Raw genomic sequence first — 24,983 nt, forward strand, 5'->3', positions numbered from 1 at the left:
GTTCTAATTAAATCAAACAGTATTTTCACAATAAAACCACCAAGCTAACAGGGTCCAGGTCCAAGTCCAGTTCTTACCTTCGGGCTACATAGTAGAAAACGGGGTTCCCGGTCTTGGACGTTCCGGCCTGGTAGAAGATGTTGAGGGTTTTTAAGGCTTTGAACTCCTCCTTCTCGTGGACCTGATGCCTGCAAGACACAACTTAGGGATCAGGATCAGGGTTTATGACGTGATGTGGTCTTTATTAGAGGGACATGATACTTTATTCTCCTTTATTACATTTAGTGTTTCAATGATCCTCCATGTTTAAAGAGGGACCAACAACCAGCTGCACGCCACATTTAGAGAATCCCTCGGAGGAGGAAGGTTTCATTTTCATTGGTTTTAAGATTAAGCGGGATATATCATCCAACACACGGAGAGACAGGAAGTCCGTATATTTCACCAATCAGAACAGTTTCAGCGTATTGAGCAGCATCATGTCAGTGTCGTCAAAACAGCGTTACAGCGTCTGAAAACTACAAACATGTCTGCCGAGAAGGACACAGGCTGCAGTGTTCCTGTTTTTCAGGTCAAAGTAGACGTTGATTAGTTTCCTGTTTGCAGCGACACAAACACAATGTCTCTCTGAGAGACAAGGCGGACCTCAAACCTCCGTTAACCACGTTCATTAGCGTCCGTCTACAAGAAGAAAACGCCATCAGCTGATTCGTTTTTTTTTTTTAAGAGAAGATTTATTTATATATATATTTTAAGTTGTAGACAATCATTTAGCTGAGAGATGAACGGAAAACTTTGGGGTGACGTTCAGATTACCAGCAGGACGGACGGAGTGTGTATGGTCGTTTCCTGCTTAGAGGAGGAAACAGTCGTGACACCTTAGCGATGGTGGTTAGTGTTTGGTTTAAGGCCTGGATACAGGAACAAAGATGGCCGCTCGTCACGATCTGAAGTTACATTTTAAAATCTGAGAGTCGACCACTGAAGCGAAACGACCTGAAAGAGAATGAACAGATTATAAAAACACACCTTCCTCACGGCAGACGGTTCCTGAACTGTCGATCAAATCTGTCACTGAAAAAAACGTTCAGAAAGTGGGAGGAGCTAAGAAAAAATCAAAAGAGGAGAGGAGGAGTCTCTGCTGAGACCGATGAGCTTGAATTAAAGGTCAAACCCTCTGTTCACCACCTTCAGGTTCAGACAGGTCACATGGGTTTCTGTTGGTTCTGGACTTCATGACTGGACTGCTGTGGAACATGACGTCACAGGTGTGTAGGAGCCTACCTGGTCATGAACTCCTCAAACTTGGAGCTGGTCAGGTTCAGACTGGACCAGTGTGTGTCAGCCACAGGTTTGTGTTCAGGAGGTCCCAGGTAGGCCAGCAGGGTCGCCATCTTGTCGAACGGTCTCCTGCCCACGGCCTTGTGGTCACTAGAGGTCAAAGGTCAAAGGAGAGTAAATGAAGTGAAAAACAATGACGGAGACGTGTTTTCTGTGTCTGATGAGACGCTGAGTGCGCACCGGTTACTGGACAGATACTGTCCAATCCTCTCCTGGTTGTTCCACAGCAGGCGATGCAGAGCGAGCACGTTTCCGTCGCTGATGAACGACAGACTGTGGTTGACTGAGTCGCTGGGCGGAGAGTCGGAGGCGATGTCCAAGAAAAACCTGAAGAGGACAATAAAGTGGTGAATAACTTACAGACAGAAAACAGTCCAGTCACAGCTTTAGTCCATCGCTCACCTTCGTGCTGCGTCAAAGTTACTCTTCACAAAGTCGTTAAACGGCCTCATGTGTTCTTCTTTGGTGAACAGGACGTGGTTTGCGATGCTCTGCAGAATCTGAAGCAACAACAAAACACAGAGATTATGAGCCCTGAAGCCCCGCCCTCTGACGGACAGGACGCGTCACTGTGATCTACCAACAGTAGTAGTCTGTAGGTCTGAAGTGCTGCAGGTTATCATATACTCCAATAAAAAACAGAAGAAACCCCGCCCTCTGCAGGAAGTGGATGAATTCTGATATCAGGGTCACTGTGGACATCTTTGAGCGTTACAGCTGCATTGACGTGTTGAAAAAAAGAGAACAACAAACTGAAACATCGCTTCATGGCTGCAGAATCAGAACTTCTCGGGCGGCAAGTGAACCGCAAATCATCTACTGATGCAAAACAAGCCATGTTGTCACAACGCTCTTTTGAAGGTTTTGGATCAAATGAAGGCAACAACGACTGTTTCAAACTGGACAAAATCACTTATTTGAGGTTTTTAATGAAAGAAAGCTCGGAACATGCATCTGCGTTGAGATTGACCAACGCGTGCTGTGACACTTGTAGTTCTTTTATTTGTAGTTTCAATGTTCAACTGCTAGATTGTGTGCGTAAGCGTGCTCAGAGCTGTGCTTATATTTACACACATTTACACAAGTTGATAAATCCCACTCTTTGCGATGGAATGTTCTTACACACTGTTTATAAAGCAGGACCCTGGTCTCTTAGGAAAAGATCTTGGGGTCTCATTTATAAAAGAGTGCGTAGAATCCATACTAAAAATGTACGTGTGCCAAAAACCCGGAAAAGGCGTGCACACAAAATGATTCAGATTTATAAAACTGTTTGTACGCACACCTGCACGCCATGTTCCCTTTATAAATCAGATCAGATCCACCTGGAAATGTGCGCACGTAGATTAGTCCCATGTTCCGCCCTCTACACGCCCACATTCAACCATAAACGGTCAATGCAAAGCAGCTTGTGAATGAAATTCGATACAAAGGAGGGGGCAGATCAAAGGTTTCCAGCGCTGTATCGCTGTGAAAACAGGAAGTTTAGACAGAGAAACTAAACTTTCTGACCCAGAAACAGAGGAGTTTGTGAATGAAGTGAAGGATAAAATGTCAGTAGTTTACTGCAGCAGGAGGATCACAAACTTAACAAAAATCAGAGAATGACACCACGTCGCTGCTGCATTCACCCTGTCCTATGTGCCAAAACATACGCCGTTCATCATCACACACAAGTATATCTGCAATGTTTACATGTTTACGGAACCCACACTGACTTCTTCATATTGTCAGAGTGCTCACGTCAGTCAGCAGTCTCCCTCATTCTATCATATTATTAATCAAAGGTTTGCTCAACGAACAAAAAAGGTTGATTGTTGGCCACATTTTTTTGTGGGAAACTCCATCTGCTCTGTGACTAATTATGAGGAAATATAGACCTAATGATCGTGTCAGAGATGCCCCGACTTAATGTCCACACTTGAATTATTTACAGATTAAATACGTGCAGCTGATGAAGATGTGCTGAGTACCGAGAAGGTGAAATGTATGAAGCCACCGCCGTGTCTCTGTGCGCTCTGTGCGTCATCTTTATTAAAACTAAAAGCCACACTTGATGATAAATGCACAATATTGAAAGATATTAATGAAAACTGGTGGCTCTATGGTTAGACTGGTGTTAGTCTAATGTTTAACTCTACATCAGTGATTACATTAGTGTACAGTTTGTTCCTCTGAGGTCCGTCCGGGTTAATGAAGGCGAGACGGCGCTGATGAAATGTGTATGAGGCAGACTTTTATATTTTTTATGTTTATATATTGTCATAATGAAAGTCACTTATCAGAAACGGCTCACTACATGCTCACTCAGTTATAGCCTAAATAAAACCATCGGTTTGAATGATTTATAATGACGTGGATCTGTCAGTAAAGTTTAATATTTAGTGAAATAAAATGTGTTAGAGACATCAATATGTTCTGCAGGCTTCAATTCACCACTTCGCCGTCTGTGTCGCCAATTTCCCATGCCTCCAAAATGAACGTACACCTGGGTACGCCAGCTTCAGAACCCGTTCTGTGCGTACGCAACAGTTATAAATGAGACCCCAGGTCTCTCAGGCAAAGGTCCTGTAGAGGGAACTTGACTTGCAGAGGGTTTAAGTGTCCTCACGTTGTTTTGTTTGGGTAAACGATCACAGGTTGAGTCTAAAAGCGTTGGACTCAAAGTCACCCTGAAGACTTCTTTAGTTTCCTGGCTTTGCTTCCCTTCACTCAGCTGAATCTCTGCTTACCTTTGACATGAGTTTGAGACCCCGTTCTATCCGGGGGAGGGGCTTCTTATCCAGGATGCCGGCCTCATACGGAGACACGATGGCTGGGTTGACGAATCGCAGGAACATGGCGCTGCCCACGGCGCCGATGCTGTTCTGAGGGAACCGCTGACTCACCACCTGTGTGAGGAGGGGGAGGGTTGAGGGGGAGGATGGAGGTAAGGGGGAAGGCAAGGGAAAGGGGGGAGGGGGAGGAAAAGGGAAAGGGAAAGGGGGAGAATGAGGGAGAGGGGGAGGACGGAGGAGAGGGTGAGGGCAAGGGAGAGGACAAGGGAGAGGGGAGAGGGGGAAGGAGAGGGGGAGAATGAGGGAAAGGGGGAGGACGGAGGAGAGGGGGGGAAGAATGGGAGGAAGGAGGCAGGGCAAACAAAGGGAAACAGAAAGAGAGGTTTGAGCAGGAGTGAGGAGAGGGAAGGAGGAAATATTGAATGTATTTCAGTACTTTAAAGAGCAAAGGAGGGGATGATGGAAACAAAACAAACAATGTGCGTGAGAGAGCAGAGAAGGGCGGTCATGACAGTAGAGATGTCAGGTTCAGGAGGAGGAAGACGTATGAAGTGAGACATTTCATTTTGGGCGGTAACGTGAGCCAGAAAGCTTCTCACTCCAGTTAAAGCCCAAGAGAGAGAGAGAGCAGAGAGGAAGAGCAAGGAACCCAAACGCTTTCTCTCTGAAGGTGGAGGATGGAAACTGGAAGTCAAATAAAGCAGGCAGCGGAGGACAGATGAGCCATGAGGTGTGGTGAGGAGCGGCGAATGAGCATCTGGTGGCGGTTTAAAGCAGAGCTGACACAATCAGACCTCTCGGATCAGACAAAAGAATCACAGCATGGAGCAGACACAGAGGCCTCCCTGGATTACTTCTCTCTACCTATAGTAGTATCATGTTTGTTTATGTGTTTATAATCGTCATCATCGTATTATCTCCCACTGTCGCCAGTTAGTTTGTTTAATTACCGCAGGAATTCCTTTGTCTCGGCACTCCAGCTGGAGGGTGTTGACGGACGAGGGTGCACGGAGCCAAAACAGACCGGAGCGGACACGCAATGCACACGTATCTGGTGGAAGTTCGGTGTAACTGTGTGTGTGTGTATGTGGAGCTCCCGCTGTGACCTCACAGACTGGGACACCAATATTACGCCGTCACAGAATCAATATGAACGTACAAAGAAGGGATGACAGCTGAGCTCAGTTACAGCACGCAGTCTTAAAGTGTTAGAGACGCAACAGGTTTACTGAAATAAGACAAAAATATTCTATCAGTGACCACATCAACCGGGTCCTGACTCCCCGTTAGGAGGTCGGCTTCCATACCTCTGTCACAAACATTTCTGCCCTTAATTAAACTAATCAGCCATCAGGATAAAGTGCTGTTTGTAAAGTCTGCACTGATTGGCTGACTGATCCTTTTCCTCTGTAAACACGTTCAGCAGTGAACTGAGAACACAGACTTATGGGCTTCACTTCCTGTCCCTCAGGAACCTTTATAGTTACTCCCAACTGCAGAGACTGAAATCTGCAGCACTGTTTACGTATTCTTAAAAACTTTGCTGAGCACGTTTCTCTTTCTTCTGTTTCTAACACAGAAAACGTGACATCACTTCCTGCTGGTGAGAGGGCGAGGATGACTCAAAAGACAAGATGGCCAACATGAACACGTGGTTTTCACTTTGTTAGTCAAAATACCAGAAGAACAAACGTCTGTAAGGAACATGAAGAGTTAAAAAGAAGAGTTTCACTTCCCTCTGACAACAGCTGGTAGCTGTTAAAGCCTGAACTATATGTAGAGTCACAGCAAGTCAGAACGAGTCAAAGCAAGTCACCGCGAGCCAAAGCAAGTCACAGTGAGTTACAGCGAGTCACAGAGTAATAGCCAGTCACAGCGAGTCACAGCAAGTCTCAGCCAGTCTCAGCAAGTCACAGCGAGTTACAGCGAGTCACAACAAGTCGTAGTGAGTTACAGCGAGTCACAGCAAGTCTCAATAAGTCACAGCGAGTCTCAGAGTAATAGCCAGTCACAGCGAGTCACAGCAAGTCTCAGCCAGTCTCAGCAAGTCGTAGTGAGTTACAGCGAGTCACAGCGAGTCTCAATAAGTCACAGCGAGTCTCAGAGAGTAATAGCCAGTCACAGCAAGTCACAGCAAGTCACAGGAAGTCTCAGCAAGTCTCAGCCAGTCACAGCAAGTCACAGCGAGTCACCGCGAGTCAAAGCAAGTCACAGTGAGTTACAGCGAGTCACAGCAAGTCTCAGTAAGACACAGCGAGTCTCAGAGAGTAATAGCTAGTCACAGCGAGTCTCAGCCAGTCACCGCGAGTCAAAGCAAGTCACAGTGAGTTACAGCGAGTCACAGCGAGTCTCAATAAGTCACAGCGAGTCTCAGAGAGTAATAGCCAGTCATAGCAAGTCACAGCTAGTCTCAGCCAGTCTCAGCCAGTCGTAGCAAGTCAAAGCAAGTCACAGCGAGTTACAGCGAGTCACAACAAGTCAAAGCGAGTCTAAGAGAGTCACAGAAAGTCACAGAAAGTCACAACAAGTCTTAGCCATTCCCTGGCAGTCTAAGCAATCACAACAAATCACAGCGAGTCACAACAAGTCATAGTCAGTCTAAGAGAGTCACAGCAGCGAGTCACAACAAGTCATAGTCAGTCAAAGAGAGTCACAGCAGCGAGTCACAACAAGTCTTAGCCAGTCTTAGCCAGTCTCAAGTTAGAACAAGTCACAGCTAGTCACAGCTAGTCTCATAAGCGAGTCACGGTGAATATAAACAGCATGTAGCTAGGAACAAACACAATTAGGAAGACAGGAGTTTTGGCCTTTGAGAAGTCGAGTGCTTTCCTCGTGCTCTTCAGTTTTTTCATTTAAGTAACGTTTGCAGGTTTTTCACTGAGCCAGCTTTGACTCCTGTTTCCCTTGATTCAAAATACAAACTTATAAACATCTGTCAACAGGTTATATATTATTTGGCTTCTTCACATTATGCTGAATGAGGTCAGACTACCAAATCTGTTACTTTGTCAGATTAGACGATGACAGAACCATAAATTCATACCGTGATTTGACTGACAGGCATGACAGGCTGCACGGTGGTTACCAACCAATCATCTTTAGAAGAGGGGCGGTGCTAGAAGACACCCTGACAGAAGACTGTACACAAAAAACTGTTGTTGCCGGATCTCAACAAACTTCTCCTGTCTCATATTTTCATCTCACAGAACCAACTTCATCCTTTTTTCATTTCGCCATTTTGTTTGTTTTTACGCTCGTGCTCGTGGCTTCTGCACGTGCAGAACACTCTCATTGGTCAAAGTCACTGATGTGAGAGAAGACATCGTACAAGGCAGAAAGAAAAATCAAACATGCTAGACTTTCTGTTGTGAGGCCAGATGTGGCCTTGATTTAGGTTCACTATGACACACTACACAAGATACAAAAATCTACTTTCAGGGCTGCAGGTCCCGGAATCCTACGTCTGCCAGCTCAGGCTTTAATCATGCTAATGTTGTGTAGTCTGACCTCGCCAAACTGCACACAACTTAAGGACCAATAAGGATGTGAGTAAGAGAGAACATTGGAGTCCACTTTAGTCTTGTGAGCGCTAAGAAGCAAGCAAAAGAGTAAAAGCTTGATCAATATGCCGATCACTTGTGTTTGAGCGTAAGTGAAACACTTTCCTCTTCAACATGGCAGAAAAAAGAAACCAACCCATGACAGAGGGAGGCCAGTTTATCAGAATATTTCATCCAAACACCATCCTGTCAGGCAGGCGTGTGTGTGTGTCTGTGTTTGTGTCTATGTGTGAGTGTGTGTGTGTGTGTGTGTGTGTATCTGAGAGGGCATGTGTGTGAGGGTGTCTGTGTGTCTGTGTGTGTGTGTGTGTGTGTGTGTGTGTGTGCATGTGTGTCTGTGTGTGTGTTGTGTGTGTGTGTTTGTGTACACGTATATATATGTTGCAGATGAAATGTTCTGAGAAAACGTCTCCAGAAGTGCAAACAGAAAGAAAGAGTTCAGACAGAATGCCACAGTTCCTACAAACGGTTAATTGAAGATACATTAAAATGAGGCTGATATTAGTACAATGATTTTCAGAGGGGGGTTGGACACAAAGTTGAATATGGAGAAAAGAATAAAACATTTCCACCAAATCAAAAACCAAATGAAGAAATAAAAGAATAAAATGCAAAAAAGGCTTTTTTTGCTTCAGGGGGGGAGAGTGTCTGAGGGAAAGTAGATTCTCCAAACTTACTGCTTTTTTGTTTTCCTTTTTTTCTTTTACTGTTGCTTTATTCAGTAGAGAGTGGCAAGTAGCCTACAGAACAGAGATGAGCACAATCATGGTCACAGCACCGGCTACATACACTAACACACACACTGCACACACACATTCTGCACAGCCCTGACCGTTCACATCCAGTAACACAGAAAATCAAACAACTGCTGTTAGAGACGTTTTTATTGCTGCTCAGGGGACATGAAGCGTGTCCATGCATGTGCTGGCGTGATTGGACTGCAGTTGCTTTGGGGGTGTTTATGTGTAAAAAGGATGGAGAATAACAAATCATAGATGTACACAAAAAATGCAGGTCACAAACACAGAGCTCTTTTTAAAGGTCTGAATGCTTCTATATGCAGATCAACATTTAAACATGTTCACAGTCACATGAGGTTGTTCAGGGATCGACTGCGAGCAGACAGAGCTTCTGTTGTTTGGAGCGTGCACCAGGCGGCAGCAGAAGGTGTGAAATTTAATCAGACTGTGAACATTATGTGTGTGTGCTGAAGTTAGACTATAGCAGCATCAGGTGGATGTTTTTGGTGTTGCAGGCCGGCCGGCTGTGATCACAGCTATGATGTGTGTCTGAAAACAAAACGTTGAACATTTCAACAATGCCAGGTTTGATTTGTTTATGTTAATCGACAGAGTGAATCATGGGAGATACTCGACCTGTTCTGGTAGCTCATCTAGCAGACCCTCAAACGTCCGTTCATTTGAATAAATGGCTTCATACAGTGTTTTTACTGCATTTAATAACTGGTCTGTTTGTCTAAGAGATGTCTGAGAGTAAGCTGATGGAAGCAGCAGCTTGGTCCTCAGTCCAGCACTAAACAGTTAAACCTATTCTATCCAGCAGATCACTTGTAACGTGTCTTATTTTCTATCCATAAATCTCACTTGGATTTCGATTCATGTCCTTTTTGAGTTTTCTTATCTGCATACCAGCCGGTGCACAACAGTGCTACACTGACTTTATGTGTAAGGACCGACAACGCAGACGTGGGGTTTCTGGGCGTGCAGACCCTGGGACGCGCAGACTGGTTCTCCAGACCTGGATTGTCACCTCTCTGGCAGGGAAGGAGCCGGAGCTGGTGTGCAAGGTGGAGCGATACCAGCTAGCTATCAGCGTACAGCCCTGGTTCTGGAACCAAACATCTGGAGAGGGGCAGGACTCCTGGTACACCCAAACGTGTAGTGCAGGTGAACTGGGAACATCTGCCAGAGGTTCCTGTCCGTAGGGTCTTCAACTCCCACCTCCGGAAGTATTTCTCTTTCATCCCTGGGGAGGTTGGGGACATGGAGTGCAAGTGGTCCATGTTCCACGGGTTATGGGTCCCTGTATGATCAACATGGGACCTGTTAGTGATTTTCCTGGCCAGGATCTAAAAGGTGCAGCTTAGGGGAGGAGGGTTTCCGGTTTGGGGGTCTCAAAATCTCATCTCTGCTTTTTGCAGATGTGCTTTCATTTTTCTTCCTCATGCTGGGACCTCCAGTAGACATGTGGGCGGTTATCAGCCGAGTGTGAACAGGCTGGGATGAGGGGCAGCACCTCTAAGTCTGGGGCCATGGTTTTCTGCCGGGAATCAGTGGATTGCCCCCTCCGGGTGAGGAGTGAGTCCTTGCCCCAAGTTAAGGAGTTTAAGTATCTTGGACCGTGAGATTGATAGGCAGATCGTGTCAGCGGTGGCAGTAATGTAGGCGTTGTACCCGACCGTTGTGGTGGGGAGGGAGCTTCGTACCAACCCTCACCTGTCATGAACTTTGGGTAGAGACTGAAAGAATAAGATCGAGGATACAAGCGGTCAAAATGAGTTTCCTCTGGAGGGGGTCTGGGCTCAGCGTTAGAGAGAGTGGGAGGAGCCGCTACTAATTTGCAATGAAACTAGCCAGTTGAGATGGTGTGGGCATCTGATCAGGATCCTCCTGGACGCCTCCCTTTGGAGGTTTTCCGGGCATGACCAAATGGGCAAAGACCTGGGGGTAGACCCAGAGCTTTCTGGAGGGATTATAAATCCTGCCTGGCCTGGGAGCGCCTCAGAATCCCCCAGGAGGAGCTGGGAAGAAGAAAGTCGGGGTTGACTTACTAAGCTTGCTGCAACCACGACCCGACCTCGGATAGGCGGAAGAAAATGGATGGATCGAAGTCCAGAGTCAAGTCCCAAGTAAAGACAGGCAAGGCCCAAGTCAAGTCCTTAAGCCCTTTGAATTACAAGTCCTAAACAAGTAATTAGCTCTCTTCACCAAATGAACAGAGTAATAAACTATTATATTTATATGAATCATGAAAATGTGTTTTTATGTTGTTCTTCAAATAAAATATCTGATAAAGTCTGAACTTTATCACACAAAAAGCACTGAAGGGGAAACTAAGCACAAGTCATTTAGGGTGTAGCTATGAACAGTAAGTACTTCAAGAAATGTAGAACTCCTCTGGCCGCCCCCGCATATAAGTGAAAGGGTAGCGTGCATTTAGCTGCACCATATCACAGTTTAGCAGTCTGTGTGGAGAAGTTCCCAGACTACAGCAGGCTGTGAGATAACCATTGTTAAGTTCACGACTATAAAGACTTGGTCCATATGGATCGAAGGACTGTGGTGCTGCTGCACTAAAAGTAAACAGGTGTGTGTGTGTCAGTGAGATACATTGGTTTGAAAACATTGATTCTTTTTTATAAATCACCCAGGTTTAGGCGCATTGCACAATATTCCCTGTTTTGCTGTTGATTCCATTTTCAATGACAGACTCCACGATTCTGTCCGTGTTTTCCACATCGGGGAGCTCATATGGCCTTCAAATAACAAACACACTTTTAAATCTCAAGTACTTTCAAGGCTGAGAGTCCTGTTCCAAAACTGTGCTAAACATGGAAGACCTAGACCAGCTCCTTATATGTGACTTAACGTGATCTCTGGATGTTGATTGGCTAAGCAGAGTGTGTTCTGGTTAAGGTGTGTGATGAAGGGGGGATAAGCAGCATCAGAAGCCTCAGAGTGGAGGAATGTGTGAGTGACACACACACACACACACACACACACACACACACACACACACACACACACACACACACACACACACACACACACACACACACACACACACACACACACACACACACACACACACACACACACACACACAGGTGAGGGCAAAGAGGCTGGTGGGTGAGCAGCTGAGGGTGTGGGGGATGATGGGGGGGTGTACCTGGTAGAGACAGTGGCAGACGCTGCGTAGCTGAGGGGGAAACTCGCTGGAAGAGCCGATAATGGCCTGAAAGAAACGCTCCGTGATCTGCAGCAGGTTCCTCTGGTTCTCCTCCAGGTTTTCTCCCTGCTCCAGCCTGAGGACACAAACAGGAAGGTTAGGGAGAGTTAGCAATGCTAACAGGGCAAGGGTGTTTCAATATATGACCTCCTTAAAATAAACTGCAGTTCCTCCAGTGTCCACTAGAGTCTGTCTCCTGCAGCGAGTCAGTCCCCATAGAGCCCCATGTTAAAATATCCGTCTTTACAGCAGAATTAAACATGTTTACAGCCTGGTACAAAAACAGGTTGGGTGATACAATACCTTAACGTATGGTACCATACAATATGATAGGACACATTACTATACGACATTATACGGTAGGACACCAAGTGATCATGATACAGTACCTGGTGGGGTCCACCTCAAAGCTGATGTGATCAGGTGTGGTAATGACTCCTCGTAATAGGGGCTCCAGCAGCTTCTGCAGGTATGCTGCCCCGTACACCTGACAGCATTAACACAGTCAGTAACACACAGTATGATGATTTCTATGTTTACATGTTGGAAATCGACACGTCCTGTTTGCAGGTAAGTGATGTCAGGTGTGTCATCTACCTTAAAACAGAAGGTCATGATCTTGCTGGCCAGGCTGTTTCCTCTGAACAGAGTCTGCATGGAGTCGGCGAGCTCCACCTCTTTAGAGAACATGTTCCACAGCAGCTGGTAGAGCAGGTGACGGGAATCGAACAGTGTGACCAGGACCCGGGCCAGCTCGTCCTGGAGACACAACACGCACAAACACACAGACACAGACACAGACGCACGCAGACGCAGACACACACACACACACACACACACACACACACACACACACACACACACACACACACACACACACACACACACACACACACACACACACACACACACACACACACACACACACACACACACACACACACACACACACACACACACACACACAAATAACTTTTATTGTGAAAAACTCAGGAACTCTGCTGTGCACATTCTGCAGAGGTCTGAGTTAAAAGTGGGTTGTTGGATGCTGCAGCAGCCGAGAGAACAAATTAAAAAACCTTCCAAAAGAAGCGAAGAATAAAGTCATCGCTGTTTAAGGTAAACTTTCCAGTAAAGAAGTTAGACGTTCATGTTTTCTCTGACCTGTGACACAGCAGGCTTTAAAAGGGTCAGGAGGTCATTTCTAAACGTTTGAACCTAACTGCGTCTCAAAGACGTTTTTTAATAATCAGAATAAGAGGAGGAGTTTAATAAGAGACTTGCTTTACTTTACTGCATCTCTTCCTCCTTTTGTAAGGGTGATGGGACTGAGCTGAGGGTTCAAAAGGTTAAGTCAGGCTTTGGTTCTTTTTCTGCACGTCACATGTGTTCTGATGCAAACGCCACGTGTGTTCTGATGCATCTGGAGCTCTTTCAGTAAATAAAATGCTAAAAGTCTGAGCACAAACTGTACAGGAACTTTTGCTGGTTTTGGATCCAGATCAAGTACCTACCCACTGAGACCCAGGCACAACATTAGCCAGCGCCATGGCAATGGGTAGCTCCCCCTGGTCCCCCATCATGGTGACCAGCTCCACCAGCCTCTCAAAGCGGTCGGCGAGCACCGTCTCCGCCAGCGTGTCAAACTCAGTCCCCTGCTGCAGGATCTTAGTCAGCACCTCCATGAAGGTGGCTCGAGTCTGCAGGTCTTTGTGGTAGCCCAGACCTGGAGGAGGAGGAGGAGAAAGGAGGAGGAGGAGGAAGGAGGAGGAGGAGGAGGAGGAAGAGGAGGAGGAGCAAGAGGAGGAGGAGAAGAAAGGAAGAGGAGGAGGAGGAGAAAGGAAGAGGAGGAGGAAGGAGGAGGAGGAAGAGGGAGATGAGGAGGAGAGAGAAGAAAGAAGGAGGAGGAGGAGGAGGAGGAGGAGAAAGGAAGAGGAGGAGGAAGAAGAAGAGGAAAAGGAAGAGGAAGAGGAGAGAGAAGAAAGAAGGAGGAGGAGGAGGAGGAGGAGGAGGAGAAAGGAAGAGGAAGAGGAGGAGGAGAAAGGAAGAGGAGGAGGAGAGAGGAGAAAGGAGGCAGAGGAGGAAGAGGAGGAAGAGGAGGAGGAGAGAGGAGAAAGGAGGAGGAAGAGCAGGAGGAGGAGGAGGAGAAGATGGTGGAGGAAGAGGAAGAGGAGAGAGGAGTAGGAGAGAGAGGAGGAGATGGAGGGTGAGGAGAAGGAGGAGGAGAAGATGGTGGAGGAAGAGGAGGAGGAGAGAAATTCAAGTACTCATTGAAAAAAAAAAACCCTCTGAGATTCTGCACTAGGTGATCGCTGCTGACTTACCGATAGAGTGCATGAGGCCGCTGTCAACGTTGGCGTTGAGCAGGTTGGACATGGCGAGGACGGTGCAGTGACGGAGCGAGGCCAGGCGGCGGGACATCCCTCTCTTACGTCCTCCCACAGCCTGACCCTCATCCTCTACCTCGCTGCAGTCGTTCAGCAGGTTCATGAAGAGGGTGAAGTACCTGCCAAAAACACACAAAACAGAGATTAAAGACACATCCCCTCCGAGCAGGACGCTTAACGCCATGGTCCACGAGTCTCAGTCTCTCCTCCAACACGATTTTATGAGGACACTGCATTTGATTAAAAGTGCTCAGCTCTATTCTCCACTTCCTGTTTAAAGACGATGAGGAAAAGAGCAGCTCGTTAAACTTCAACCACAACGTTCATTGATATTAAATTCTGTGACCTGGTCTATACAGCGGCAGCGGTTTCATATTTCTGAAAGAATGATGATGTATTAAATGAGCTTTAAACATAAACCTGACTCGGCATTGACCACCCAAGGACACGAGCGGATCCAGCTCTAAAACGTTACTTCATTCTGAGATACATGATCTTAAACCTAAATCAGTCTAAATCCAGGGTGCAGTCTAAATCCAGGGTGCAGTCTAAATCCAGGGTGCAGTCTAATCCAGGGTGTAGTCTAATCCAGGGTGCAGTCTAAATCCAGGGTGCAGTCTAATCCAGGGTGCAGTCTAAATCCAGGGTGTAGTCTAATCCAGGGTGCAGTCTAAATCCAGGGTGCAGTCTAATCCAGGGTGCAGTCTAATCCAGGGTGCAGTCTAAATCCAGGGTGCAGTCTAATCCAGGATGCAGTCTAAATCCAGGATACAGTCTAATCCAGGATGCAGTCTAATCCAGGATGCAGTCTAAATCCAGGGTGCAGTCTAATCAAGGGTGCAGTCTAATCCAGGGTGCAGTCTAATCCAGGGTGCAGTCTAAATCCAGGGTGCAGTCTAATCCAGGGTGCAGTCTAAATCCAGGATGCAGTCTAATCCAGGGTGCAGTCTAAATCCAGGGTGCAGTCTAAATCCAGGGTGCAGTCTAAATCCAGAATACAGTCTAAATCAAGGGTGAAGTCTAATCCAGGGTGCAGTCTAATCCAGGGTGCAGTCTAATCCAGGATGCAGTCTAATCCAGGGTGCAGTCTAAATCCAGGGTGCAGTCTAAATCCAGGATGCAGTCTGTGGGTGCGTCTGAATTGTTTAGGAAGGTTCCTCAATGAGTGAAATGACCCCGATGCATTTAAGTGATAAGAGCTGTTTGAATTCTCTAAAAGCTAAGGAAAGGTGGGTCAATGCTTCCTTTATAACCTCCTTTAGCATAGGATACACGGGACCATCCTTTACCAAAGGAGATGAGATATGCTGACCCACAATTCCTTGCGCCCGCAACGTTTAAAGCAAGCAGCCCATATAACCATACACTTTACGATCACTAACGATGATCGTAAAGTGACACAGAGCATGTAAGAGACATCTTTACCCAGATGATGTTTTATTCAACATATTTCATTCACTTCAGAACGCTTTGTGCTGTTTTACATTTGTATAAAACATTCTGTATAACTTTCATAAATGTAATAATTAATATTTATTTTGATGTTGATTTATGAGTGGACAGGAAGCTGATTGTTTCTCTTTTCTTACTCGTAGCCTGGTAGTCTATATTCCTTTTATTTCACTTCCCCGTGGTAATTAGGATTACTTCACCGGTAAGAAGGCACAGGGGAAAGTTTTTTTAGATGATCGTTTTGTAGTCCATTTTAGGAACATTGTAGTTTCACCACGGCAGACCCACATCATAAACCTCCGCCGGCCCGTCGTATTTAATTACATCACCTAGTGGAAATGTGGTCGGATTGTCAGAGCAACACCATCGACTTTCCCTAAATCCTAACATCTTTCCTTAAGCTCATGACCTTTTCCCCGGGGTTAAGGTGAAGACGATAGTGAAAGGGGATAGGAGGGACAATCCATATGCACCATATGGATAAATGCAGTTGTTAAGAACTGCAGAGGACGCCACCTGGTGGCCTGAAGCTGAAACTTGCTTGAGGTAGAGTGCAGGTTTTTTTCTTACTTGAGGAAAAGCTGAGATTTGGCCTCCATCAGTTCCACTCCATCCCCCTCCTCTGGCTGCAGTGGAAGACCGGCTAACAGGGACACCACGGCCTCCATGCTGGCCTGGTCCAGGTCCCTGCATGCACACATACAGTATACAGACAGACAGACACACACACACACAGAAACACACACACACACAGACAAAATACAGTGAGCCTCTGGGTTCTTCGCATTACTTTTATTTAGTAAATGTAAACAACCTGCACCTGGTCAGACACTTAATGTCGTCGTCAGCCGCCTGGTTGGAGGTTCCCATCACCCAGTCGGTTAGATACTCCACCATCTTGTTCCTTCAGAGAACAGCAGACGTTTACATCTTGACCAATAAGCTACGGCCTCTGCAGGTTTACACTACCTCACCTAATGACACAGAGCGTCTGACACTCACCTGAACTTCATCTCCTGACAGAAGGACAGGTCGTCTCGTCGCTCCATCATCACCTCCACCAGCTGACACAGTTTGGTCTTGATCTGGATGGCGTGGACCGTATTTCCCAGGATGCGCACATACCTGATGGTGCAACACAGGCATGACTTACATCTCCTGGTTGGATAATATAAAATCAATCTAAAGCACAATCTAAGACTCGGCCTTTAGGAGCCATGTGCGAGTCTCAGAGGTTATTATACACCTGCTAAAGGTGTATAATAACAGTGTGCAATAATGTGTGTCCAGTCACTGTGAGGGCTAAAGGGTCTCTGGAGCTCCCTCCCTCTGTTATTAATGATCAGTGATGTGGTGGTTCTCACTGCTCCTGAACTCCAGTAAGAGGCAGTGACCACGAGCTGGTTTATGTGCACACGGGATGGGACTTTTTAACGAGGGTCTGAGCACTCTTGATACGGGACAGGTTCACACCTGAAGTGGGGGTCCTCTACTGCTGCATATACTTCAGTAAGCCTCTCTGCTTCTCACTCTTCTGTATTTGTTCTTCAATAGCTGTTAGCAAAGGGCTATGAGAATTAGTGCCACCTGGGTTTGGGTGTGAGAAGTGCCATGTGTGATGCATTTATTTTCTCCACTCAGATGTCTTGGTCGTGTGACGAGCTATGAACTAACTAAACGATGATGATGGTCCAAAGGTGGAGGACTCACCTGACCAGGTTTAGCATCATGGTCTCGATGCTGGCCTGTCCCAGGTGCTCCGAGCTGCCCTCTGTGTGGTTATCCAGAAGGTTTTTCATGATGGCGATGGTCTGCTCCACAAACTGAGTGTTGGTGTCGTTGATAGGAACCTGGGAACACGAGAAGCAAGCGTTAGACACCCTCTGAGACCATATGATTAACTGCAGGTCTTTATGATGATATAGCTCATAGTGATTGGCTGTTTACAAAGTAAAATCACATTGACCATCTGAGATCTGGACTGATGAATGTTCAAAACACATTCATCCGTCCAGTGAAGAGTCGTCGTCCGACTCACCGGTCCCTGTGTGTCGAAGAACTTTCCGATGCTGTTCCTCAGCTTGTTAAACAGCATGGGGTAGAGGGCGGGGCTTAGCTCCAGACCCAGTAGGTCTTTGACATTGGTGCGGATGTGGTGGCCGACCCGGTCGTGGCCGCAGACCAGCAGGGCAAGCAGCCTGTCCAGGAAGCGGCTGACGGGTGTCTCGCTGGAGGCCGAGGAGGAGCAAGAGGAGGCGACAGGGTTGTTCACGTCGCACGGACCCATGGAGATCATCGAGTGTTTACGCTCGCTCATCGGGCCCATGGGGGGGCTGTAGGTCGCGGGGCCAGGGGTGCTGCGCTGCTGGAGACAGACGCCGCCCAGAGCACACAGGAAGCCCGTCATGTTAATCCACTCCTGCTGCCGTGAGGGGGGAGGAGGGGGAGGGAAGGCAGACACGGTGTCACGACAGAGCTGCAGGTAGAAGCCAACCGTTTCTCTTCATGAACGAGCCAATCAGAAGCTCGACCAATAAAATACACAACAAGTCACACGAGGAGGACCATTTCTGAATCTGTCGTTCATATTCACTCATCGTCTGGCCTTAAAATGCGAGCTCACCTGTCCGTCTTCTGCTTTGTTTTTGGGGAAGTTGAGGATCTGTTTGGTGACCTGGTCCCACTTAGCGTGTGTGTCCTCCCAGGCCTGACGGAAGAACGACAGGTGATCAAGAGTTTATGTAAGAAGAGGAGGAAGAGAAGAAACGACCATATCGTGCATGACATCATACATCATGTCTGCTGTGGGTCTACACTTCACTTCGTAGGCTGAGAGCTCGACTAGCATACAGACTTAATATAAGTCTCACCTGTGTATCAGTCTCACCTGTGTATCAGTCTCACCTGTGTATCAGTCTCACCTGTATATCAGTCTCACCTGTGTATCAGTCACACCTGTGTATCAGTCTCACCTGTATCAGTCTCACCTGTGTATCAGTCTCACCTGTATCAGTCTCACCTATATCAGTCTCACCTGTGTATCAGTCTCACCTGTGTATCAGTCTCACCTGTGTATCAGTCTCACCTGTGTATCAGTCTCACCTATATCAGTCTCACCTATATCAGTCTCACCTGTGTATCGGTCTCACCTGTGTATCGGTCTCACCTGTGTATCGGTCTCACCTGTGTATCGGTCTCACCTGTGTATCGGTCGCACCTGTGTATCAGTCTCACCTGTATATCAGTCTCACCTGTGTATCAGTCTCACCTGCGTATCAGTCTCACCTGTGTATCAGGTGTCAGTATATTTTACTGGTATGTTGGTCGCTCCGGTGTACAGGACGCAGCCAGGTATTAAATATGTGTCTGATACACAAAGTGTGTTTAATAATCTGCCTTCTTACAAACAGACTTAAAGTCTCAGTCTCAGAATCAAACCGAGTGTGAAATGATGAGAAGACTCTGTTAGCATGTAAGTCAGAATATCTTCAAAGGGAGCGTGTCTGACCTCAATGTTTCCCGGGGTCGGGTGCTCAATCCTCCTCAGTAACGCCATCACTCTCTTCTGCAGGGTGGAGCGTCCTGTGGAAACAACAGTTCTCATGATGAACTGGTCGACGCCTGGTTAACACAGCTTTACTCATGGTCTCCAGAAGCACTGACCTGTCCCCATCATGTTGCTGACCGACGCCAGCTCGCTGAAGGTGGCGTAGTTAGGCAGCATGGTCTGGACCGACACCTCGTCGGCAGCACTGCGGATGTCGGCCTCCTCGCAGAGGTGACGGAAACACGACATTGCCACCAGCACGGCCTCGGTGTCCGGACTCCACAGGAACATGTAGAGACTCACCTCAAGCTTTGTCTGAGCCTGCCGGCAGATTGGGATCCCTCCGCCCATCGTCGCACACTCCTGAAAACAAACAGTCCAGAGTTAGGGTCTAAAGTCCTCTAACAGTCCACGGTGAGGGTCTAAAGTCCTCTAACAGTCCAGGGTTAGGGTCTAAAGTCCTCTAACAGTCCAGGGTTAGGGTCTAAAGTCCTCTAACAGTCCAGGGTTAGGGTCTAAAGTCCTCTAACAGTGCAGGGTTAGGGTCTAAAGTCCTCTAATAGTCATGTGATCTCCGTACGTCACCTTGTTCTTGAGCAGAAACTTGTTCCTGCAGATGAGAATCTCTCGCAGCCACTTGAGGACTTCTGTTCCGTTCACCATCTGCTGACCGATCAGTTTACGGCAGATGAGGAAGAGAACCTGAGAGCTGCAGAGGAGAAGAAGGAAGTTATGATCCTGTGGGCGTCGCTGTGAAGACGCTGCAGAGCCAACAGGGCTAACGTGCGTCATTGTGGTGAGGTCACGGCGGATTGAGCGAACAGCTGTAGCTCCATGAGACTGAGGGGGGACGACAGGTGAGAGGATTATGTCCTACCTGATGTCCCAGAACGTCTCAATGGGGGCTTCAGGGTTCCACAGCTCGATGGTCTCGGGCTGGTGCAAGACTAGCAGAGCCTGGACCCAGACAGGACAGTACAGAGAGAACCAGAATAGACAGAGAGAGACATGAGCAACTCAAGTGTTCAAGAAGACTTTAATTCATCGTTGTCATGACTACAAGAGAAGAATATTTTATTTAAACTTCTTTTTATAAACTGAACAATTCCAACCTCCATCGCCTCCTGGGAGAGCTGGGTGGTGTTGGTCAGCGGGACGAGCTGCACGAGGCCGGTGATGAGCTCGGCCGTGCTGCTCGGCATCTCTGGAGCCTGCTTTACTGGGTTCTAACACACACACACACACACACACACACACACACACACACACACACACACACACACACACACACACACACACACACACACACACACACACACACACACACACACACACACACACACACACACACACACACACACACACACACACACACACACACACACACACACACACACACACACACACACACACACACACACACACACACACACACGGATGAATATCTCTCTACCTTTTAAGAACGTGAACATGTCGTGATGAAGGGCAGGACTCACGTGCAGCATGAGTTTGGGGTCGGCGTGGATGAGTTTGACGAGAGCGAGTAGAAGGCACTTGTAGCTCCGAATGTCGAGGTCTGTGGCTTTCTCTTTGAACTTCAGACTCGTGCTCATCTTACCTTTAAACGTCAGACTCTGCAGGAGAGAGGACCGCGGTCAGAGTGTATGTGAGGTCTCAGTGGCGCCCCCTACTTTAACCCTTTAGTATAAACCTGATGTGTTCAGAGTGTATCTTAGGACTCACCGGCGTCATACGTAGCGGCGCGTGGGTCCCGGCGCCCTGGATAACTCGGTTCAGGGTTTCGGAGAACATGGAGCGCAGATCTCCAGAGTAGCCGTACACGGCGTCAATCTTGGGCCACCAGTCCAGGTGAGACTGAGGAGACGACACAGAAATTGATGAGGCGAGATTTCAAACTGTGGACCTTTTCTATGACAATCATTTCTGTGTTCATCAGAAAGCAGAAAAATGTCAAACTTACGTTGGTGATTATTCTGTGCAGAGAGTTAACCAGGACGAAGTGGAAAGTAGAAGGCGAGGAGGTGGCCAAACAGACCTGAACACAGACAGAAAGCTCAGGTGAGTATGAAACACCTGCATCACCATGACAACAGAGACATGGAGTGGGAGCATGGTGGTCACAGCCCACCTTCAAGTGCTGGTTGTTGTGAGGATTGATGCGGAAACAGGACACGAAGCAGTCCATCATGAGCTCCACGTCGGCGTTCTGGCTGCCTGTCCCCCTCCAGAACGGTTTGGCCGGGTTGAACAGCAGAGCCTGATGGGACAGAAGGGGTCAAAGGTCACTTCAGGTCAATAAAAAGTAACTCATGATTGGAAACAGTTTCCTGTTTTTATGAAAGTGTCCGAAGTGAGGCCGTTCAAATGTGCGATCAGTACAACTACTATATCTTTACAATAGTCTTTGAAAGAGATAGAGTCGGAGTGAGGAGACCTTGAGATCAATGACGATGGACTGCACCAGCAGGAAGATGGTGGAGTGATCCTCCCAGTTGATGTAGGTGGAAGCTTTGCACAGTTTGACACAGGCGATGGCGGCGCTTTCCATCAGCTGTTTGCTGCTTCCCTGACCAGATAGAGCCTTACGGAGACTGTCCAAGAACAGCTTCTGCAGGAGAGAGAGAGACAGTTTTTGTGTCTCTGTGTGTGTGTGTGTGTGTGTGTGTGTGTGTGTCTGTTTGTGTCTCCACCTTGTTGGCCTTGCTGTCCTCGACCGTGTCTTTGGAGATGGTGTGTAAGATCTCCGGACAGAGGATGAGGAGGATGATCTGCAGCGGCCAAACGGCGGCCTTCCTCTTTGCGCTCTCTGCAAAGCTGTCGACCAGGTCGAACAGCTTCTCTGCTGCTTCTGAACACACACACACACACACAGAGACACACACACACACATACGGAGACAAACACAGACACACACATACGGAGACAGACACACACACACACAGACACAGACACAGACACAGACACACACACACACACACACACACACACACACACACACACACACACACACACACACACACACACACACACACACACACACACACACACACACACACACACACACACACACACACACACACACACACACACACACACACACACACACACACACACACACACACACACACACACACACACACACACACACACACACACACACACACACACACACACACACACACCAGATTGTGTAGATGACGTGTGATTGGTTATATTAATGGTTTAAAAATTCCGGATGCGGCCGTCATTCAAACGGCTTTAGATTTAAAGATAGTCTCGCGTGTCGCTCACTTCAAGAAGTAATGAAAATAAGACCTTCAGTGTTCCATCAGAGTCAGAGACTCTGATGGAACACAAAGACCATCAGAGACTGAACACAAAGACTCTAAAGAATCTCTAACCCTGTGTACAGAGAGTCCAGCTCTGAGCAGGTTTGGAGAAACTTGGAGGGCTGAATGTGACAGACTCAGGTGGAGGCTGAGGGTTAGCGCCCTTACCTGCCATGTCCGCCTGCGGCCTCTGGTATAGCATCGTGAACTCGTCGGGGTAATTCTCCACCCAGTTCCAGAACGCCTACAGGGAGAAGAAGGATGAGCTGGAGACAATCCTGAACTCCGACCAGCCATGACTCTACACATGTTCATAGCATCCTGCATGCTGCAGATTCAGGGGTCAGGGTTCAGGGGTCAGACCTACCTTCTCTAAACTGTTGATGACCGACAGCTGTGCAGGTTTCTTTAAAGCTCGGAACTTCAGCGCAGTTTCTGGAACAACAACAGATCAAAAAGGTTACCGTGACCGCTTCCTTTTTATGATCGCTCTGATCTGTTACTCATTAACACCAATCAGAAGGCCACATTCAGCACGACAGAGTTGACCTGCGACCTCTCACCTTGCAGCAGCCTCTTCAGCTTGGAACAGTCCACGTTGATGTACTGCATCAGCTCGATGTCGTGAACGTCCACGTTGTCCTCAGAGCAGACGGTGAGCTCCTGCAGCCTGCAGAAAAGACACAAACACATCAAGGCTGCAGCAGATCCAGAACCCCCAACCCAAAACCAGAACCATCCCGGGCCTTTACCTGGTGGAGATCCGACTGAAGACAGCATTGAAGTTGTTGCAGCTCAGAGAGAAGAGGACAGCTGAGGCGGAGACACGGAGCTCGGCGGCGTGCTGGTGGCCTTCCCGGTACGTGTGGATGAAATGACAGATCTCCGGCAGCAGCTGTTTGACCAACATGGTCTCGTCCAAACGCAGACAGTCCTTTGATTGCTGAGGAAAAAGACCGGGACGTTAACTCTCTGAGCGCTAAAGGTCTGTTCAGAAAGAACCAATGAATGAACCATGAAGAAGAACCACACAGCTTTAAGCAGGATCAGACACCAACAAAGAAGACTGTCTCTGATGACTTGGAAAGAGTCAGAAATATGTTAAAACACGTGACGTGATGTCTTCTATTTAGATTTATGATTAATTATTGCTCACTCATATGGAGGGTGGACCCTCCTAAGACCTTTTCAAGCTGAAACGCCGTGGACACGTTGTTTAGAAGTGTTTTTTTGAGAGGCTTAGGCTAGTCTTCATTATATACACATATCATTAGAGAGGATGATGGGGGGGTGCAGGACGATGGGGGGTGCATACTCACCCCAGCCAAACACTTCTCCAGCGTGTCCAGGATGATGAGCTGAGAGAGGTAGAGGTTCTTCTCCGAAGCTTCTCCAAATATCCGCTGTGGAGACAAACATCAGGTTTCTATGGCAACACTAAATGAACACGTGTAAGCTAACACCACACTCATTAAAGGCTCAATTTCAACAGGGTTAATTCAACAGGGATGTGTAGTAACCATGGATACGAGTGGAAGTCAGTCAGTTACAGTAAAACTTTAATAGTCCTCTTCACGCCGCCTTTATGAGAGACACACCTTTAATTATTCTCATATAAAACTCAAACACAGCAGAGGTTAGAAAGACTTCGGACGCGGTCACATTGGTATGCCGTATCGTGCTTAAGCACGATTGCCCCTCCCCTCCCCGTTCCCTCGCTGGCCTCACACTGCTGGCCTCACACTGCTCATGGACTAACGGGGTCTGAGCATGGTTACCTCTGTACATAACGTCGTAAAACAACACATCCATGGCTTAATGTGATTATGAAGCGTGTTTACAAACAGACGGACTCGAGACATTTTTTTTAAAAAGGGATTCACGATCGAGTCAGCGTCTGCACATCAGAGAACATGACAGCTACTTTACTGACTATGAGGCTTATTTTAAGTCATGTTAATCAGATACAGTCATAAATAAATTAAAAGAATAAAAGAGACGCGCGGTGGAGTCTGAGTCCGTACATCAGAGAACATGACAGCTACTTCATGTCTTTACTCTGAGTCATGTTACAGATACAGACTGAACACTCTGGATTTCTTCTGAATGAAGGCTGTCAGCGTTGTGTACCCGCATGCTTGTGCTCGTGCATGAAGTGTACCGTGATGAAGAACACCTCTCTGAGAGACGAGAGAGCTGAGAGACAAGAGAGCTGAGAGACAAGAGAGCTGAGAGACGAGAGAGCTGAGAGATGAGAAAACTGAGAGACGAGAGAGCTGAGAGATGAGAAAACGAGAGAGACGAGAGATGAGAGCTAAGAGCTGGGAGACGAGAGCTGAGAGACGAGAGCTGAGAGACGAGAAAACTGAGAGACGAGAGCTGAGAGACGAGAGAGCTGAGAGACGAGAAAACTGAGAGACGAGAGACGAGAGCTGAGAGACGAGAGCTGAGAGACGAGAGCTCAGAGCTGAGAGACGAGAGAGATGAGAGACGAGAGAGCTGAGGGACGAGACAGCTGAGAGATGAGAGCTGAGAGATGAGAGACGAGAGACAAGGGACGAGAGACGAGAGCTGAGAGACGAGAGAGCTGAGAGACGAGA

General features: G+C 47.5%; 1 protein-coding gene across 3 annotated transcripts in view; it reads right to left on the reverse strand.

The window, feature by feature from the left end:
- nf1a (neurofibromin 1a) overlaps positions 1-24,983 on the reverse strand; it is a 74,081-nt gene that overhangs the window by 28,448 nt on the left and 20,650 nt on the right. The window contains exons 3-35 of one of the 3 annotated variants that reach the window (XM_065959906.1): positions 23,703-23,786; positions 23,136-23,326; positions 22,947-23,053; positions 22,751-22,818; positions 22,552-22,627; positions 21,745-21,902; positions 21,489-21,662; positions 21,183-21,311; positions 21,015-21,089; positions 20,777-20,908; positions 20,530-20,667; positions 20,146-20,259; positions 19,911-19,990; positions 19,619-19,742; positions 19,150-19,396; positions 18,995-19,068; positions 18,110-18,193; positions 17,525-17,905; positions 17,197-17,336; positions 16,489-16,611; positions 16,307-16,390; positions 16,057-16,173; positions 13,972-14,153; positions 13,162-13,373; positions 12,245-12,406; positions 12,037-12,134; positions 11,588-11,723; positions 8,356-8,418; positions 4,074-4,232; positions 1,744-1,841; positions 1,522-1,668; positions 1,285-1,431; positions 78-188 (exon numbers count right to left, since the gene is read on the reverse strand). In XM_065959906.1, coding sequence (XP_065815978.1) covers positions 78-188; positions 1,285-1,431; positions 1,522-1,668; positions 1,744-1,841; positions 4,074-4,232; positions 8,356-8,418; positions 11,588-11,723; positions 12,037-12,134; positions 12,245-12,406; positions 13,162-13,373; positions 13,972-14,153; positions 16,057-16,173; positions 16,307-16,390; positions 16,489-16,611; positions 17,197-17,336; positions 17,525-17,905; positions 18,110-18,193; positions 18,995-19,068; positions 19,150-19,396; positions 19,619-19,742; positions 19,911-19,990; positions 20,146-20,259; positions 20,530-20,667; positions 20,777-20,908; positions 21,015-21,089; positions 21,183-21,311; positions 21,489-21,662; positions 21,745-21,902; positions 22,552-22,627; positions 22,751-22,818; positions 22,947-23,053; positions 23,136-23,326; positions 23,703-23,786 — 4,415 coding nt within the window. Of the gene's footprint in view, positions 1-77; positions 189-1,284; positions 1,432-1,521; positions 1,669-1,743; positions 1,842-4,073; positions 4,233-8,355; positions 8,419-11,587; positions 11,724-12,036; positions 12,135-12,244; positions 12,407-13,161; positions 13,374-13,971; positions 14,154-16,056; positions 16,174-16,306; positions 16,391-16,488; positions 16,612-17,196; positions 17,337-17,524; positions 17,909-18,109; positions 18,194-18,994; positions 19,069-19,149; positions 19,397-19,618; positions 19,743-19,910; positions 19,991-20,145; positions 20,260-20,529; positions 20,668-20,776; positions 20,909-21,014; positions 21,090-21,182; positions 21,312-21,488; positions 21,663-21,744; positions 21,903-22,551; positions 22,628-22,750; positions 22,819-22,946; positions 23,054-23,135; positions 23,327-23,702; positions 23,787-24,983 lie in introns of all 3 variants that reach the window. The other 2 variants (XM_065959905.1, XM_065959907.1) reach the window with 2 other exon arrangements.

Source organism: Labrus bergylta, chromosome 11, assembly GCF_963930695.1.
Source record: "Labrus bergylta chromosome 11, fLabBer1.1, whole genome shotgun sequence".
In the NCBI taxonomy this organism is placed as follows: domain Eukaryota; kingdom Metazoa; phylum Chordata; class Actinopteri; order Labriformes; family Labridae; genus Labrus; species Labrus bergylta.